The 18,821-nt window shown below is 48.3% G+C and overlaps 1 protein-coding gene across 6 annotated transcripts in view; it reads right to left on the bottom strand.

Moving 5' to 3' along the window:
- The window catches only part of GSG1L (GSG1 like), a 206,172-nt gene that overhangs the window by 84,428 nt on the left and 102,923 nt on the right, over positions 1 to 18,821 (bottom strand). Inside the window, exon 1 of one of the 6 annotated variants that reach the window (XM_041747037.1) lies at positions 14,216 to 14,235. The exons of 4 other annotated variants lie outside the window; for them this stretch is intronic. In XM_041747037.1, coding sequence (XP_041602971.1) covers positions 14,216 to 14,219 — 4 coding nt within the window. In that variant the 5' untranslated portion in view covers positions 14,220 to 14,235. Of the gene's footprint in view, positions 1 to 13,054; positions 13,074 to 14,215; positions 14,236 to 18,821 lie in introns of those variants that run through there. One more of the 6 variants, XM_041747040.1, reaches the window with a different exon arrangement.

The following is an 18,821-nucleotide window of genomic DNA, read 5'->3' as shown; positions in this document are numbered from 1 at the left end:
TGCTAATTCTTGGGCTTTGGGACCTGACTGTTGTAACAAGCTCTCCAGACGATCTTGACAAACCCTCAAACATGAGCACCACTGATCAAAAGTTCCCTTTTTAATGTACGTATAAGAAAGCGAGTCAACCTCAGGGGCACCTGGGTTAAGCTCAGTCAGTTAAGTGTCCAACTCTTAATTTTGGCTCAGGTCATGATCTCAGGGTCGTGAGATGGAGGCCTGCGTCGGGCTCCATGCTGTGCATGGAGTCTGCTTGAGATTCTCTCTCCGTTTCCCTCTGTCCCTCCTACCCCCCCTAAAAAAAGAGAAAAGTGAGTCAACTTCAGAAGAAGATTGAGTCAATGCTAGATGGTAGATGCTGGCGTGTGGCAAACACAGAGAAGGTGAAACTTGAATAATTAAACATCGGAAACCACTGCATAGGACCTGGCCTGCAATCAGTGCTCATCATGATTATTCCTGTTATGGATGCCCACACGTGTGAATAAAGGAAATCTGAAAGGACAGTGGGCTGGCAGCCTCTAGCCGGGACAGTGGGGTCTTGCCTTGGTGACATCCAGAAAGTTTAAGGAATCACAGAGATGATTGCTTAGAGTCTCTGACTTTGGCACGAATGGCTCGATTTACAGCCGAGAACTGGTGACCTCCCAGGGCAGAAGAAATGAAATGGCTTCTCATCAGGTACGGGGCCCGTGGGGTGACAGCTAATCCTGTTAGCTGCACTTTTTGCCTTTTTAAAAAACAGCTTCATAACACCAACTCTGACCCTCCATTGATGGAATTGATGGGTTTTCAAGAACAATTTCCCTTTCGCCCCGGTCCCTCCCTTGCTAAGAGAGTTTCCAGGACCAGTTTGGCTGAGTGGGAGATCACGGGTGGGAACTGTGTCTTGGATGTATGATCTTGGCCGGGGGCCTTATGCCTCTGTCCCTCGGTTTCCTCATTTGAAAAATGGGCATAATAGATCTGTCCTGAGCATTAAATGAGACAAGATCTGTAAATTACACAAGCCTGACACTTGGGAAGTATTCAAGGAAGCTAAGTGTTACTATTACTTCCTAATAAGTATAATTATGAGCAATTAGGATAATTATAAGTGGCAGTGGGGCACAGGTATGAAAAACAGGGACCTGGGCCGGCTCACCTCGGTTGATGCCTGGCTCTACTAGGTACTAGCTGGGAGACGGGGCAAGTGACACACTCCCATTGAACCTGTGTTCTCACTTGACAATTGGGGGTGGATGTAGTACCCACTTTGCAGGCTGTGTGAAGACAAAGCGAGTTAATAGATGAGCAAAGTGCTTAGGGCAGTGCCTGGCACACAGCAGGTGTTATGTAAGCACGAGCTGTTACTATTATTGTCTTTGTTGTTATTCCCATGGGATGTGGCCAAGGAGTAGGCAGCCAGAACAAGTGCATTCCAGCCACTGGACAAATAAAACCCTTCTGGGGAGCAGAGGGGAACTGTTGCAAAATCATATGAAATCCCAAAGCACCATGGCGTTTCAAGATAAAATAATCCCCCCCCCAAATCCATCAGTTTAATATGTCAAATCAATAAGTCATGGCGCAGTGGCTGCTGGCTGTGGGCTCAGAGACACGCCCCCCGAAACCCAGCATGTTAAATCATGTAAATGACGTGGGCCAGGACCTCTGGGGCTGGAAATGGCTTCATGACAGCTGCTGTTTGCAGAATGTCAATACTGAAGCTCAGAGGTGGGGATGCTCAGGGGCTGGGAGGCTTCAGGGACCTGCAGGGAGAGGTTCTGGGGGCCACTGAACCCCCAGCGCTCCATCCCCATGAGATGTTAGTCCAGAGAGGAGTTAGGATGCACCCATGTCACAAAACCAGTTGAGGGCACTCGGGTAGGGAGAGGAAGCCATGTCAACATCCCAGGTTGCTGGATGTTGCAAGACTGGGGAGTAGGGTAACCCTCAGAGAGGTGCGGGGATTGAGGTCTGGGGGGGAAAGGAGCTGGCCCGAAGAGGAGCCACAGCGAGAGGATGGATGGTCAGCTGGAACTCAGCAGCCCTGCATCCCAGCCGATGCTGCGGGACCTCAAGAAGACCCCTGTGCCTCTGTGGGCCTCAGTTTCCCCCCCAGTAAAACAAGTGGCTTCTCAGACAAGCTGCCAACAGGCCGAATCCAGCCCACAAAAATGTCTTGTTTGGCCCACACATATTTTAAAAATATCTGAATTCATTATCAACATTTAAAAATAGGAGACTTCACATAAAATTTCATCCAGGTTTCTGGATTCGTTTGCAAAATGAGTGGATGCAGCAATACTGGACCTGCATTCCCATATGCTGATGACGGTAGGGCTGAGCTGGGGCTGCTCGCTTGAGACAGGGCACATAGGTCTGGGTCAGCACAGACCCCGCCTGAAGGGTTCCCGTCCCCCTTTCTTGGCTCCCGTCTAGCTCTCATGAGTCTGAGTTTACAGCCCTCTATATAATGATGTCTAAAGGCATTTCTATCCTGGACGCGTTGCGTCGAAGTAACATTTTAAGACCCTACATGGTCCTCACTTATATCTCCATGTAGGAGTGAAATACCCAGCAAACCCTCAGTTATCCAGCTTGCTCAGGGATGGGGGGAGGGGTTCCAGCAAATACCACGCCACCCCACACACCAGGGTGCCAATTTTCAAAGAGTTAGATTAAAAGAAAAGACAATTCAGCTCTAAAAATATGTCCACATTGATATAATGGAGCCAAGAGCGGGGATCTGAGAGCTATTCCCGAGTCATCTTGTCCACCCCAGTCCCACATCCTTTGCATGAAGGCCTGAGAAGACTGGTGAGTTGCTGGTGTCGCGGCGCTGGGAAACTTCCTTCAATGAGTCAGACGGAACCTTTTAGGCTTGGACTGGAGGTCATGGTGGCGATCCTCAGTGGCCATTCTTGTAGGATGTGCAAAAACGTTAGCTAGCAGAGGGCTTGGGAAGAGAATGCCATTCAAATGCCAACGAGTGTGATGCTCTGGAAACACAGAGCCTGGGTGGAACTGTTTTCTGCATCACCATCTTTTTCTAGAGCCTTGGTTCACAAAGCAGCTACAGCTGCAGCCCCTGGGAGCCTATAGGAAATGCAGATTCTAGGTCCCCGCCCAGACCTACTGACTCACGGTCTGCATTTTCACCAGATCCCCAGCTGATCCAGATGCATGTTCAAGTGTGAGGAGCACTGCTCTGGAGGATGAAGTTCAAATGTCCCGATGTGGCATTTGATGCCCTTGAAAAGTGGGACCTAAGCAGCTCTGCCCACCAGCAACCCTCAGCACAGCTGCTTGCTGAACATTCCATGCCCTCTGGAGCCTCAGGCTTGACTCCAACCCTTGAAGTGTTGTCCTCTGGCGGGGTCATCTGCTTCTGAATAAGGGTCTGCAAAGATACCCACATCCTGGTTTCCAGAACCTGCAAATATATTCTCTTATGTGGCAGAAGGGACTTTGCAGATGTGATTATGATCTTGAGATGGGGACGTTATCCTGGATTATTTAGGTGGGCCCCATGTAATCACAAGGGTCCTTATAAGAGGGAGGCCAGACAGTCAGATTCAGGAACAGGAGATAGGACAACAGAAGCAGAGGTTGGGGTACTATGGGGTTAGTCACGAGCATAGAAACGCAAGCAGCCTCCAGAGGCTGGAAAGGCGAGGAAACAGTTTCTCACCTGTAGCCTTCAGAAAGGAACACACCGTGATTGATTTTAGCCTCATGAGGCTCATTTTAGAATTCTGATCCCCAGAACAGCAAGATAAGAAATCTATGCTGTTTTAAGTCGTTAGGTTTGTGCTAATTTGTTACAACAGCAAAGAGAAACTAATATACCTTTTTTCTTCATAGAAGGTCACCTCCTCCAAGAAGCCTCTCCTGACCACCCCAGCCCCTGCTCTGGCCCTCAGATCCCCCTCAGCAAAGAAGATGGTCTCTCCACTCCTTCCAGATAGATGCCGTGCTAAGGTGGAGAGAGCCCAGTCTTGGGGTCATAGAGGTCTGGATTTGACCTTGGATCTTTATCTAACCTCTCTGAGCCTCAGTCTCTTTGACTATAAGATGGAATCAACACGACCAAGCTTACACGTTCTCTGGACAAGTCAAGAAGACATGGCTGCAAACCCCACCCCTAGTCTGGTTCCTGGCACATTGTAGGGCCTCAGCAAATGTGGGTGCATCAAGCTGACACTCTGAGCCCCAAGGAATGAGTCCTTCTCCTCTGAGCTCTCAAGTGGACAAACTAGTTTATCACCAGAACGGATTCTGACAATGCCTTACTGCCCCCAGAGTTCCGCAAGGCTCCAGTCCCCGTCAATTTAGAAATGACTCTAGCAGACATGCCCTTTAGAAACTGCTCTGTTGGAATCCGGGGACAGTCACTGAGCATTTGAGATGTGTCATAGTGACCTTGGCCTTCAGCACCACACCGCAATGAGTCTTCTTTCTCTTTAGACTCCAGAAGCTGGCCTTGGACATAAGCTCTGGCCCACACAGGCTGGGGTCTGAGAGGAGGAGGCTGGGGTCAGTGTAGTGGGAAAAGCTTAGAAGGCCAGGTTTGGGTTCTGGCCCCCAGCCCCATGCTGCCCACCTCCCCCACCATCTCATTGTCTTGGGCAAGTGCTCTCACCTCCCTGGGCCTCCCCTTCTCCCCAAATGGGGCTGCTGTGCAGGTGAAGGAAATAGAGCAGGGTAGGTCAGAAGTTGCATACTGGCCCAAGAACAAGTTTCTGAGATTTTTTTGTTGTTCTTCTATTTTCTGGAGTTTTTTGTTTCCTCTCTTTCTCTGTCTGTCAGCCTGTGTGTGTGTGTGTGTGTGTGTGTGTGTGTGTGTCTTCCTCTCTGGGTCTACGTGGTATTTTTAAAATTTTGAATTCCATGCCAACATTTCAAAATGGGAAAGCCTCATGAGAATCTAGATTCTTGTGGAAACCCAGCAGGCCAGGACTATGCCACCACCTGAAGACATCGGCTAGAGCCGAGGAGTGGCTACTCCCGCAGGCGAGGCAGGTACTTTGCAGTTTGCCACACTCCCCACCCTTCCCTATAGTATCCCACAGTAGAGGCTACGGCCCAGGGAATCACCCTGAGGGTGAGCAGAGACCTTTACAATGGAGCTGGAAGGAAATAGTGAGAGGAAAGAAAGAAGCCAGTATTCAACTGGGGACAGATATGGTCAGGGCTTGGGGAAGATGACAGGCTCAGTGGGTGGTGGGGAGATCCTGTCAACTGGATTATCCAGATTCGGTTTTTGCCCAGGACCCCAAGACTAGCTGTGCTCTAGCCCTCTGCTCTGTCCCTCCCTGTGGCCCCCTTAAAGAATCCGGGGTCCCCTGTGGCCCTGGTGGCATCTGATTTGCCCTCTGTGATCTTGACCTCTAGGGTGTGCCTTCACCCTGAAAAAAAGAGCAGTCATGCAGGAAACATATTTCCCAAATCCAGACTCTGTGTCAAGTAGTATGCACAATGCAGAGGGGAACAGGACTTGGATCCAGCCCTCCGGGAACTCCAAATTTAACTTCAGGGGTGAGACACACACCCAATAATGACGATGTTATACTTCGCCCAAGGAGCACCAACCACCAGACTGGGCTCTTGCAAATAGAAACTCATTTCATCTCACAACACCCTATGACCTGGGTGCTATTATTACCTCCAAGTTATGGAGGGGAAACTGAGGCACATAGTGGCTCATTACTCAGCCCAGAGTCACAGCTAGCAAGCGGCAGAGCTGGGATTCAGAGCACAGCAAGTCCAGCTCCCCCCGCCCCCTCAGCTAGCCTCCACGTGCACACGCCAGTGGAATAAAAGGCACGTCCTGGTGTCCTCGCCCCCTGCCCCTGGTGGCCTGGCTGGGTCCTTCCAACAAGCATTAGAAATAGGTGCTACGTCTTATAGGTAAGGACACAGAGGCACAGAGGAGGAAAGTAATTTGCCCAAGGTCCCACAGCATTGGCAAGGGGAGTCAGGAGTGGCATCCAGCTCTGCCTGCGTGCCCCCCTCTCCCTGCCTCCAGCTCTCTACAGGAGTTCTACACCTTTTCTGGGCCGCATACCTCTATGACAGCTGATGAAACCTAAGGGTTCTTCCTCTGAATAACGTCTTTAAAGGCATAAAACAAACATATATAGAATTGCAAAGGAAACTAATTATATTGAAATGGAGTTATCAAGACATTTTTTAAAAAGTCAGATGTATAATATTAACCTACATGCTTCTTTATTAATGCATGAAATAACAAGGTCTAATAACTCCCATGGCTTCAAAGCAGTGAGGAGGGAAGTGGTATTTTCGAGATCTCTACAAACCCTGTAATGTGCCGTGAAAACTCTGATTCTGATTGGTGTCAAAGTCCCAGGTGGGGCTAGGAGGGAAATACAGACTGCCAATTAGAGGCTATGAGAGTAGAGATGTAATATTTTGCCACCCAAACTCTTGGATCCCCTGAATTTTGTCTGCTACCCCTTGGTAATTTCCAGGTTAAGAATCTCTGCCTGAAGGCATGCCTGGGTGGCTCATTGGTTGAGCGGCTGCCTTCAGCTCAGGGTGTGACCCCTGGGGTCCTGGGATGGAGTCCGGCATCGGGCTCCCTGCAGGGATCCTACTTCTTTGTCCCTCTGCCTGTGTCTCTGCCTCTCCCTGTGTGTCTCTCATGAATAAATAAATAAAATCTTAAAAAAAAAAAAAAGAATCTCTGCCTGAAGCAGCGGTTCTCAAATTTGCAAGTGCTTGTTAAAATGCACATTCCCAGGCTGCCCCCCCAAGGAAGCCGATGCCACAGATGTGGGCAGAGGTGGGGATCCACATCTTGAAAAAGCACCCCTGGTGGTTCTGCTGCATGGCCACATTCTGAGATGGAGGGATCTTCTAAAAATATAAATATAAATGCCATTATGAAATCAGGGATTGTGATACCTCGGGCTTTGTTCTTCTTTCTCAAGATTGCTTTGGCTATTTGGTGTCTTTTGTGATTCCATAGAAATTTTAGGATTATTTGTTCTAGCGCTGTGAAAAATACTGGTGGCATTTTGATAAGGATTGCACTGAATCTGTAGACTGCTTTCAGTAGTATGAACATTTCAACAGTATTGGTTCTTCTAATCCATGAGCATGGAATATCTTTGCATTTGTTTGTATCATCTTCAATTCCTTTCATCAATGTTCTATGGTTTTCAGAGAATACAGGTCTCTAACCTATTTGGTAAAGTTTATTCCTAGGTATTTTATTCTTTATAGTGCATTTGTAAATGAGAGTGCTTCCTTCATTTCTCTATTTCATTATTAATGTATAGAAATGCAATAGATTTCTGTATATTGAGTTCATATTCTGCACCTTTACTCAATTTATTTATCAGTTTTATTCATCTGTTTATTTAAATAGTTCTATTTATCAGTAGTTTTTTGGTGGAGTCTTCAGGGTTTCCTATGTTTGTATCATGCCATCTGCAGACAGTGAAAGTTTTACTTCTTCCTTACCATTTAGGATGTCTTTTATTTCTTTTTCTTATCTGATTGCTGTGGCTAGGACTTCAGTACTATCTTGAGTAAGTCTCTCCTTTGTTGTAACCTTCTGGAGATTTCCCATTGCATTTGAAATAAACCCCAACGCCCTGCCTGGCTTTCAAGATCCCACCAGGTTGTCAAGCCACTGCACACCCTTGGATGTCCCCTTACCCACCACACTCCAGCCACCTCAGGGCCTTTGCACTTGTTGTGCCCTCTGTCCAGAATGTTTATCCCCTAACATTGTTTGATTTACTGCTTCCCAGCTCAGATGTCACTGACTATTCCATCTAAAGTAGCTACCACCCCAACACATATGTCACTTTCAACACTTTACCCTGTTTTGTTTTTCATTATTTGAAATGATGTTATCTGGTAGTTCACTTATGTGTGGCCTGTTTCCTCTCCATAATGAGAACCCCATGCAGGCAGAGATTTTGTCTGGCATGTTCAGCGCTGTCTTTGAGGACAGTGTCTGGCATGGCACAGGAGGCACTCAGTAAATATTTGTTAAATGAACAAATGACGAAATGACACAAGCATAGAGGAAGAAGAGGCAGCCAGACTCCTTCAGCAGCAAGCTAAGAGAAGCAAGTGATCCAAGAAGGAGGAGCCACTTTTATGAATGCCACCCAAAGGTCATGGGGAATGAGGATGGAGATGAGAAGAGGCCACATGCTTTGGAGATCCAGATCCTTCTGTGTGTGGAGAGGGAGGCAGATTTCTTCAGAGGCCGATGCCAAGGGGAATGTGACTTTGGAGGCTGGGATAGGAGTGGTGGTGGTGAGGCTGGCAGTGTAGACCCCGTGGGCTTTAGTGACGGGAACCAGTAGGCTCAGGGAGGTTTGCGCCAAGGAGGGAGAAGAGGAGGGCAGCCAATCTGGCTGGTTCAAATCCCACCTCCTCCACTTGCCAGCTGTGTGATCTGGGGCGAGTTATGTAAATCTTGCTGGGCCTCAGTTTCCTCATCAGTAAAATGGAATGCCAATAACACCCACATCAAAGGTTACAGTGTGGACTCGGTGGCCTATGTGGACATAGAGCCTCATTGTGGCTCAGTGCTGGCTCTTCCCCGGACCTGGAATGCCGCCGTGAAAGGCCGCTGCCAGGAGCCAGCCTGGGTCAGGTTGGGCAGTCTCGGGCAGTTTCTAGAGGAGGGTCCAGGGAAGGCAGAGCAGACCAAGAGCAGGAGTTAGGACCACGAGCATGGCTGGACCACAGAGGCCAAGTGTGAAAGCCAGAACTGGCCAGGGGAGGCCACTTCATCCGGCGGGCAGTGGGAGCTGGGGGAAGCCTCCTGTGGGGGGTGGAAGGGTCAGACCTGGGTGCGTGTCCACAAGTTCGTGCCACCGCCACTCAGAGAGAGCAGGGAGGCGCAGCCTGCAGTCCATGCTGACCTGCGGAGAGACCGTGATGGGATCCCTGAAGGCAAGGGTAAAATCTGTGGCCGAGGGGATCCCTGGGGGGCTCAGCGGTTTAGCCCCTGCCTTTGGCCCAGGGCATGGTCCTGGAGTCCCAGGATCGAGTCCCGCATCGGGCTCCCTGCATGGAGCCTGCTTCTCCCTCTGCCTATGTCTCTGCCTCTCTCTCTCTCTCTCTCATGAATAAATAAAATCTTTAAAAAAAAAAAAAGAATCTGTGGCCGAGGAAGCAGCAGAGGCTTCAGCCCTGAGGATCCCACTAGTCTGACATGTGTCCCATGAAGGCAAGTACCTAAGGTGGCCCAAACTCCCACCTGTCTCCATCAGCCCTTATGCCCAGCATTGCAACACACCGATGGTCCCAGGTGGAACCTATTCACAGCGCAAGGTGGGGAGACTCTGTCCCGGGGGCTGTGGAGGGACGGCAGCTTCAGAGTTGATGTTTGAAAACATTAGAATGCATTGCTGATGTTTCAAAATGTTCAACTCTTACAGAGCAGGCCAGGAGTCCGGGGCTCAGTAGACAGACTGCAGCATCCACCCCCTCCCCACACTCTCATATTAGGAAGTCCTGACCTCAGGAGGGCCCCAGCCAAGACAGAGACCCTCTGTGATCCTCCATGAAGCCACTCTGCGTGTGCATGCCAAATGGCCCAGTATTCACTCACCATTGGGGCCAACTGTGCAATGGCCTTTAACTCCCCCATCCCTCCTGACTCTATCTCCTACCCTCTCGCCCCTTGCTCACTTCCTTTTAGTCAGATTGCCCTCCTTGCTGTTTTTCAATGCTCCAGGCACACTCTGCCTCAGGACCTTTGCACTTGTCATTCCCCCTGCCTAAATTGACACTTTTCCCTTGGATCTCCCTCCCCTCCTCTAAGTGTTGCTCAAATATCATTTCTTAGTGATGTCTTCCTTGATCCCACTATGTCAAATTGCCAACACCCCCCACCAGCATCCTCTAGTCTTCTTCCCTTTTTATTTTTTTCCCCCTAACATTTATCACCATTCAGCAGCCAAAATGATCTTTCTAGAATGCAAATCAAACCTCCTTCCTTTAAGTGCTTCAGTGCTCCAGTGGTTTCCCCTCACAGTCAAGTTCCTCCCAGGACCCTACCCACCACCCACCTGTCCAGCCTTTTCCATCCACGAACATACAAAACTCATTCCTATCTCAGAGCCTTTGCACATGCTTTTCCACCCTTGCAAGGAACATGGATGTGAGAAGTCTCTTAATTTCCTCCTAAGTAAAGGCACAGTCCCAAAAATAAATGGGAACTGACACTCTGCTTCCATGTCAGGAAGACGACAAGACCTGGTGGCCAGCTGCCAGGGTGTCCATCCCAGGGTGGAGCAACCCATATCTGGGATAAAGGAAGAGGCTGCATCTTGGTTCTATCCAAATGGAGGGAGTATGCACCCAGAATCGCTAGATCTTCCAACTTTTCAAAAGAAGCCAGAAATCCTGATTTTATGTGAAATCTCTGCACTTTGAAACATCAGCAATGCATTCTAATGTTTTCAAACATCATGTGAGTCAACTAAACACAGCTGAGTGATGGCAGAGCCCTGGGATGCCAGTTCCCAACCCTTCCCAGAACTCAGACACCCAGCCACAACTGAGTTCACCGTACTTCATTTTTCAGAGGGTAAAAGCTCATCTTGCACAAGAATCAAACAAGGTCACACAACTTCCGCAAGATAGTGGACTTCAACCCAAGACTTCTGATTCTTAACCACAGACACGTACGTAGCTCCTACTGTATACTAGGCTTGACCCCACAGATTGAAAAATGCTATGCAAGCCCATGTCAGCATCTTCAAGGCATGGACAGAATGAGGGGGGAAAATGTCTGTAGGCAGAAATCTTTTAGGGCTTATCCATGAGGGTGCAAAGGATGGGCTTCCTCGATCTGAGCAGGGTATTCATCTTGGCAGGGGGAAACTAATGCATGATTCTTCCCTGAGTCTCCCTTACTCTATTACACTGGAGCCAGACAACATATTTTCTCTTGCCACTGCCCTGCCACCCCCACCCCCATCACCACCTTGGCCAAAAGGATCCTGGTTTTATCACTCCAGCAGAAAAGTCTAAAAATATCTAGACTCACCAATTTCAGGGGTTTATTCTTTCATCTGGGAGGCACCCACAAAGCTTTTGCCAATATAAATGGCATTTCCTTTGATATTTTTAAAGATCAGAGAATTCAGGAGAATATGCAAGGTGGATGGGCCTTTGAGATCAGAGCTCCCAAATGCCTTGCGATTCAGGTTAAGGGGGAAAACAAAACCAAACAAAAACAAAAAACAACTTTCTTAAGGAGGCCCAGGAGGTTAGGTTTCCAGATAATTCACAAAAGAAGAAATGAATGTAGCTAAAATCATAGGGGAAAATAGATTAGGCCTCATTAGTAATAACGTTTAGATTAAAGCATTCTTCAGACAGCCCTTCAAACTGGGATATTGAGCAAAGATTTTTGAAATAAGAGTTTCTGGTAGAAGGTGGTGGAGGGATGGTGGGTTTGCCCTGCAGGAACACTTACTCCTCACTCGATAACCATGCCACACCCCACCCCGTTTCCCAGGCCCCCGTGCAGATAAGAAGGACAGGGTGACTTATACTGGCCACCCAGCTCTATGCAGAAATATGCATCACTTTTAAGAAAATGCATAGAAAAAGCTGGTGCATGACCTTTCCGGCTCTCACCCCTGCTGTGTTGAGATGTTGGTGTGTCCATCAGCCTGGGTCCCTGGGAGACCAAGTTTGCTTCAGTCTCGGACCTTCTGCACCTAGTTGCTCCCTCTGGAAGGATCTTTCCTCTTATCCTCACGTGGCTGCCTTTTCTTCTCCATTAGGGTTTCAACTAAAATGTCAACTCCTCAGACAGGACCCAGAAAGGCCCTAATCTATCCACCAATCCAACCTTCCTCTCCCCAGACCCTCCCCACTCTACCATCTTGTTTGTCTTCCTAGCAGCTGCCCCACTTCAAGATGACCATATCCTTGGCTCAGTCTCCTCATCTGTGAAATGGGCTGTTGCACAACAGTTCCTGAGGGCCCTTGCCTTCTTGACATGACTCCTGGGAGCCTGGTAGGTACCAACACCCCGTCTCCACCACCACTCCCTCTCTGGTACCCTGGACCAGACCCGCATCCCTTTTGGGAATAGAATTAGCTTTTCCTTGTAGGGACCAACCACTGTGCCCTGGTTCTCAGCCCTCGTACTGGGGCAGGGCAGACCACCCCTTCCCAGTTCCAGCTGGGCTGTGACCCAGGCCACAGTGATTGGTTCAGGGGTGGGTATGGGATGCAAGCTGGGCCAATCAGAGCCAGTTGCGGACCTTTGCTGAAACATCTGGGAAGGAGGTGCTCCCTTGCCATTGATGGTTGCTCAACTGGGGAGGATGGAGACCTGGAACTGTTGGTGGGGGGAGCATCTCCTAGGGACTATGTAGCCCCCCCTGAGAATGGGACCAGCACAGGAAGGCCCAGCTGAGAGTCAGAAGATGGGAGGGAGCACAGGATCCAGCTGTGTGACCGGGTTCCACCCCTGACCGCTGAGTCACAGGAGCCGCAAATTCCTCCTTTGGCTCAGGCCTGTTGGAATGAGTTTTCTGTTTCTGCAGCCAAAACAGCCTCTAGCCTCCACTGTCCCTGTAAGGCTGTCTGTCACAGCCCCCGGAATGTTTGCTCATGCTTAGTGTCTCTCCGGGGCTCTGAGCTCCCTGGGCAGGGCCTCTCGCTGCTCTGCCCCTCCACTGCTGCCCACAGCCTAGTCAAGTGACCAGAGGGGACCGAAGCTCACAGCTCCTGGTCCTTAATTGGGGAGGTTTCCTGTCAGTCCTGCGAGCCTCAGACTCTGTGATCTGAGCAATTAACCTTTCTGCAGAGGCCAAGGCCAATTATATCCCGGGGGGCCATCTGTGACATCTGCATAGCAGACCGAGTGCCTCAGCCTGACTCCTTGGTTTTTATAGGACAGAAGTGGCATAATCAATCTCTTCTGTCCCCACCCCTGTTGCCTTGGTCCCGGCCTGTGTCCTTTCTTGTGCTCGGCACAGTCTCCCATCTCCTCCCCACTTCCCGCTGGCCCCTCCACTCTCCCCAGATCGTCCCCAATGACCTCTGCTACCTCATCTGCAGCGTGACCACCCCACAGGCGCTTTGGCCTCCGTCAATTCCCTGTGTGGCAGCTTGCAGATGCGGCCCGGATTCTTCACCCCTCCTCGTGTCTCTGCCCTCTGCGGTACCCTCCACGTGGACTTTGGGCTCAGCCACGTGACTTGCTGTGGCCAGTGGGGTGTTAGTGGATGAGACACTAGCGCATTGCACACCCAGGGGTGCCTTCTCACTTTCATCACCAAGAGCTCATGCTCAGGGTAGCGTGCTGGAGGATGCAGGACCCACAGGGTAGGGCTGAGTCTTAATCAACCCCACTGAGGCCAGCTTAGGTCAGCAACACTCTGTCTATGCCTAGACACCTGGGTGACCCAGCCAGGATCAGCAGGACACCCAGCCAACCTCCCCAAGGAGCTTGAGCTACCCCTGTGCATTCCCACAACCCTGCACAGCTATGGTTTGTATGCAGTGTTACTGTGGCCAGAGATAACAGACTCTTCTTCAATCCCCCACACATGCACCTCGCACCTTTGCCAGTGCTCTCCCATCTGCCTGGCAGGCCCGCCCTGTCCCCATTCTGGTGTGCCTGGCCAACTCCTATGCATCCTTCAATACCCAGCTTAAGCATCTCATCCAATGCATGCCTCCAGTAATGCCTCTTCCCACGCCACCCCAGTGGTCAGGGGCTTACCTTCCTGTACTTGTGCAACACAGCTCGGTTAAGACACGCTGGAGTCAGAGATTGTGGGTCAAGTCCTGGCACAATCATCAGAGCTCTGAGGACTGTGGGCCCATTGCCTCACCATGGTGAGGATGGCAGCAGTTATCCTTCACAGATAACCCACGAGATGGGCTGAACACAATGTCTGGCACCAGTAAGTGCACCATACATATAACAGTTACTCCTGTTGCCACAATGCCACGATCTGCTTTGTTCATGAGACTGTGGGCCCTAGAGGTCAGGACTCACTCCTTGTTCACCACTATCTGCCTGCAGCCCTGCTCAGAATGGGCAAGGGCAATGGAATGATGGAAAAGGTCACCCAGTACCCACCATGACTCTGTCCTGTGCCCCGCCCCAGATAAGCCAGCACTGCTGAGTCTCTGAAGAGGGCATGAGCAGTCCCATTTAGCCACTAGGGAAACCCAGGTTCAGAGAAGCAATGTGACTTACCCATGATCACAGAGCAATTAAGTGATGTATACTCTTGCTCGCCCCTCCTGGTCTGGTCCACATTTGGGACAAAGATAAATGCTGTGACATCCAAGAGAATTCTTTCTATTCGGGAGAAATAACAACAGCAACAGTAATATAGCTAGTATTCTGAAGCTATTGTTAATGTGAATATAAATATAATAATAGATAATATTATTTACTATATTACTGGTGCTGTTCTAATCAAATGACCTATTTCAACTGATTCAATCTTCACAAAAACCTCTACGAGGAATGTACTATGATTGCCCCCATTTTACAGTCAAAGAAACTGAGGCACAGAAGGTTCATTGATTGATCAAGGTCACACAGCTGCTAAATATCAGAGCTGGGACCCAAACAGGCTCCCTGGTGCTGCAGAGCCTTCCAGACCCTGAGGTGGAAGGGCTCTTGCAGAGGACAGGACCCGAAAGGTTGAGACTGCATCCCAGCATCATTTCAGCCTGCAGCTAGTGCCCTGTTCTGGGGTCAGCCTGGCCGCACCAGCACCACCTCCAGGGCCAACCCTACCCCTGCCTGAGCCCCAACAGCCTGAGACCTGGCATTACATGAATTACATTCTCAGTGATCCCCAGTGTTCCCGCGAGAGATGCCCAGACACATACTGTACAGGTACACACACCTTGTCCAGTGGGAGCCTGCCTCTTTTTCCTCAAGTACTCCCAGGTCCAGTTAGGCATAAAGCCTAAAGATCTGGCATCTTCCGTCTTCACAAAGCTTTGGGAGGTAAGGTGGTATAAGCAATTACAATATTAAGATAAGGGATCCCTGGGTGGCGCAGCGGTTTGGCGCCTGCCTTTGGCCCAGGGCGCGATCCTGGAGACCCAGGATCGAATCCCACATTGGGCTCCCGGTGCATGGAGCCTGCTTCTCCCTCTGCCTGTGTCTTTGCCTCTCTCTCTCTCTCTCTCTGTGACTATCATAAATAAATAAAAAAGTATATTAAGATAAAAAATTATTAGGGCATGAAGATAGCAAGTGTTGGTGAGAATATGAAACAACAGGAACTCTCATCCCATGGTGGAGGGAGTATGGGTTGATACAACCACTTGGAGAACAATCGGCTTTACCTAGTGCAGTTGAAGATGTTCAGGTCCTATGACCCAACAGTCCTGATATCCCTTGTGCACTTAAAGAAATTCTTGCACCATAACATGTGTTCAAGAGTATTCAGAACACAGTTTGAAATGGAAAAAAAAAATGGAAGCACCCAAATGGCTATCAACCATCTGATGGATAAATTATGGTATCGTCACATCAAGGAATACTATGCAGAAGTGCAAAGAAATGGATTGTGTACACACATCAATGTGGATGAATCATAAGAACAAGACATAAACAAGTTATAGAATAATACATATACCATGATGCAATCTATCCAAAGTTCAAAAATAAGCAAAACCACACAATGTATTGAGAGGTACAAACTTGTGGTCAAACTAGTTCCTTTTGAAGGAAGGGTCTGGAATCTGGGGTTGGGGGACCCAGGGCTTTGAATCTAATAGCAATATTGCTTAAATCGGTGATCAGTACATGGATGTTCACTGCATTTTTGTTATTGGTATTTTGAACTTATTTTTATAAATATTCCTTTTGGGGATCCCTGGCTGGCGCAGCGGTTTAGCGCCTGCCTTTGGCCCAGGGCGCGATCCTGGAGACCCAGGATCGAATCCCACATCGGGCTCCCGGTGCATGGAGCCTGCTTCTCCCTCTGCCTATGTCTCTGCCTCTCTCTCTCTCACTGTGTGCCTATCATTAAAAAAAATTATAAATATTCCTTTTTCTATATTCAAATATTAGAATGTATCTGTTGTGATATTTAACAACGTCATTTTTAAAAAAAGATTTTATTTATTTATTCATGAGAGACACACAGAGAGAGAAAGAGAGAGAGAGAGGCAGAGACACAGGCAGAGAGAGAAGCAGGCTCCATGCAGGGAGCCCGACATGGGACTCGATCCCAGGTCTCCAGGATCAGGCCCTGGACTGAAGGTGGCACTAAACTGCTGAGCCGCCCGGGCTGCCCAATGATGTCATTTTTTAAAGGAAAACAGTAATTAAGGTGGGCTAGAACAAGGATTGGCAAATGATTACCAAGGGGCCAAATCTGGCCCACCTCTTATTTTTATAAATAAAGTTTTATTGAAAAAGTCACATCCACTTGTTTATGAATTGTCATAGCTGCTTTTATATAGGCCAGTGCAGAGTTGAGTAAATGCAACAGAGATCATATGGCCTATAAAGTCAATATTTACTATCAGATATTTGCTATCTGGCCCTTTTTATAAAAAGTTTGCCAAACCCTAGGCTAGAGCAATGAGCCAAATGCACAGACTGAACTTATTTATTTAAAAAAAATTTTTTTATGATTTTTAAAATGTTAAAGAAATATACGCTCATTGTAAAGAATTCAGAAAATATAGAAACATAAGAAAATAACAATTTTCCACATAAAGTTATCACCCCACTATAACCACTGGTAAAATTTAGGGATATTTCCCTCTTTTTCTTTTTTTTTTTCATGCATCTGTACCTTTCTCCCCCTCCATAATCAGAAGCACACTGATTATGTGATTCTGTACCCTGCTGTGTTCACTTAATATCATCTCAGGAGCATTTTTCTGTGTGGCTTAATTACATTCAATTTTTGCTATTATAAGTAATGATGTGATTAGTATCCTTGTACACACATTTTTGTTGACAATATGAAATATTATATAGTCATCCAAAATGAATTCTTCAAGGAATTTTAATGACATGGAGACTGTCACAGCTGCATTATTTATACCAGCAAAAAAGACTTGAAACAATATAAATTGCCTGGCAGTAGGAGAATTGTTATGTGAACTTCGTACATCATTGGATGCAATATTCTGTAGCTCTAAAGTGTGATGGTCACAGAAAATGTAAAAATGGCTATCTTTCTGAGTCTCGGTTTCCTTATCTGATGTTTTGAAAGCATCGAACACAAATGAGCCTGGCTGTAGGTTGTACCTCTGTGTCAGAGCTATTATTACTTAAAATAATAATATATAAATGGGGGTGGGTGGATGAGGGAGGAAGGATACAACCAGGCTGATTGGTCAGTCCTGCATCCTACCAGCTGCTCAATATTTTGAAAATTGCCCCTGGCTACACCCACACCTAAGGAAAAATAACAAGTGTCTGAAAGGAGTCCAGCAAAGTGTCAGGCAGCACTCTTCTGGCTCAATTTTGCAGCCCTGTAATTACTGCTCCTGTATCGTTTGTGTGATAATCAAAGGGCTGTGATCCCAAATGGGCTTTGAGAAGAACCTTCCTGCAACCAAGCAAGGAGCTCCTGATTGCAGGTATAACTAAGCCACTACTACACAGGTACTGATTGAAGCTAAGGCCAGCCCAAAGCTTGAGCGAAGGGGCAACCGTTGGTAGGGACAGAGAAGCATTTCTTTCCCAGAGGAGGTGTGTGCACATGCACACACACACACACACACACACACATGCACACTTGTGCACATGCATGCACACATACACAACTGGTTTCAAAAATAGGAAGTAGAGAGAGGGGCCGGACGGGGTCTGAACACGTGGCATGCCGCCAAGGAAGTCTGGTGATTTAGGGGGCGTTTGCCAGCCTTCTATTTTAGATATGAAAGAAATATTTGAAAGCAAAGAAATCCATGAACAGCAGAAGGCCTTGTGAGGCCATAAATAAAGATTGGGCTTCCAGGACAGGATAGTGAACAAACAAATGACAGTGGAGAGTTACCCTGGCTTCTCGGACTCATGGGCCCACGCAGTCCTCATTCATTCCACAAACGTTGATTGAGCACCATGCCGGGCACTGTTTGAGGTGCCGGGGACATTGCTGTGAACGAAACAATGAGCCTGCTCCCTTGGGGAGATTGAAAATTAATGAGCTAAGAAGTAAATGAGATCTTTTCAGATAGCAACAGGCATAGCAGAGTGGCTGAGGGAACAGAATGGACAGAGGCACAGAGGAGGGGTGGGAGAAGACTTTAATGAAAACACCTTGAAAGTCCATTTAACCTAGAGCCCAGGATGCCTTAATCTGAGGCCAGAGAAAGAAAGTGGAGCCAGACTGCAGGAAATCTGGGGTGCTGGGTGAGGATTTGAACATTCCTCCTAAGCCAGTGGAGAACTATTCACATTTGAAGAGATGAGTATTAAACCATCTGTTTGTTGCATATTGAATATAAAATTTATACCAGTCATCTTTTAGTTGTAAGGAGGCAGAAAATGGAACCCAAAGAGGCTTACAGAAGAATAATTTTATCAGCTGAAAGGTGTAAAGGCAGATCCAGCTTCAGGCTCAGCTGGATTCAGGGCTTGGTCCTCTATCTCTTGGCTCTACCTTCCACTCCGTGGCTTAGGTCTCAGGCTCTATGCAGTGGCAAGAAAGCTGCCCCAGGCCAGTGGCATGCTGGCAAGCTGGTTCTCGGGGGCCGGGGGGGTGAGTGGTAGACGAAAAAGCCCCTGATTTGTAGCAAATGCTTCCACTATGGCTGATTTCGAGCTCCTGCATAAGTTCCCTAACTTGCTGGACACTTTTATTTCTGCCTGG

The sequence above is a fragment of the Vulpes lagopus genome, chromosome 3 (assembly GCF_018345385.1).
Source record: "Vulpes lagopus strain Blue_001 chromosome 3, ASM1834538v1, whole genome shotgun sequence".
Taxonomy (NCBI): domain Eukaryota; kingdom Metazoa; phylum Chordata; class Mammalia; order Carnivora; family Canidae; genus Vulpes; species Vulpes lagopus.
The sequence above is the reverse complement of the archived record's forward strand: the minus strand, read 5'-3'. Positions and strand labels throughout refer to the sequence as shown.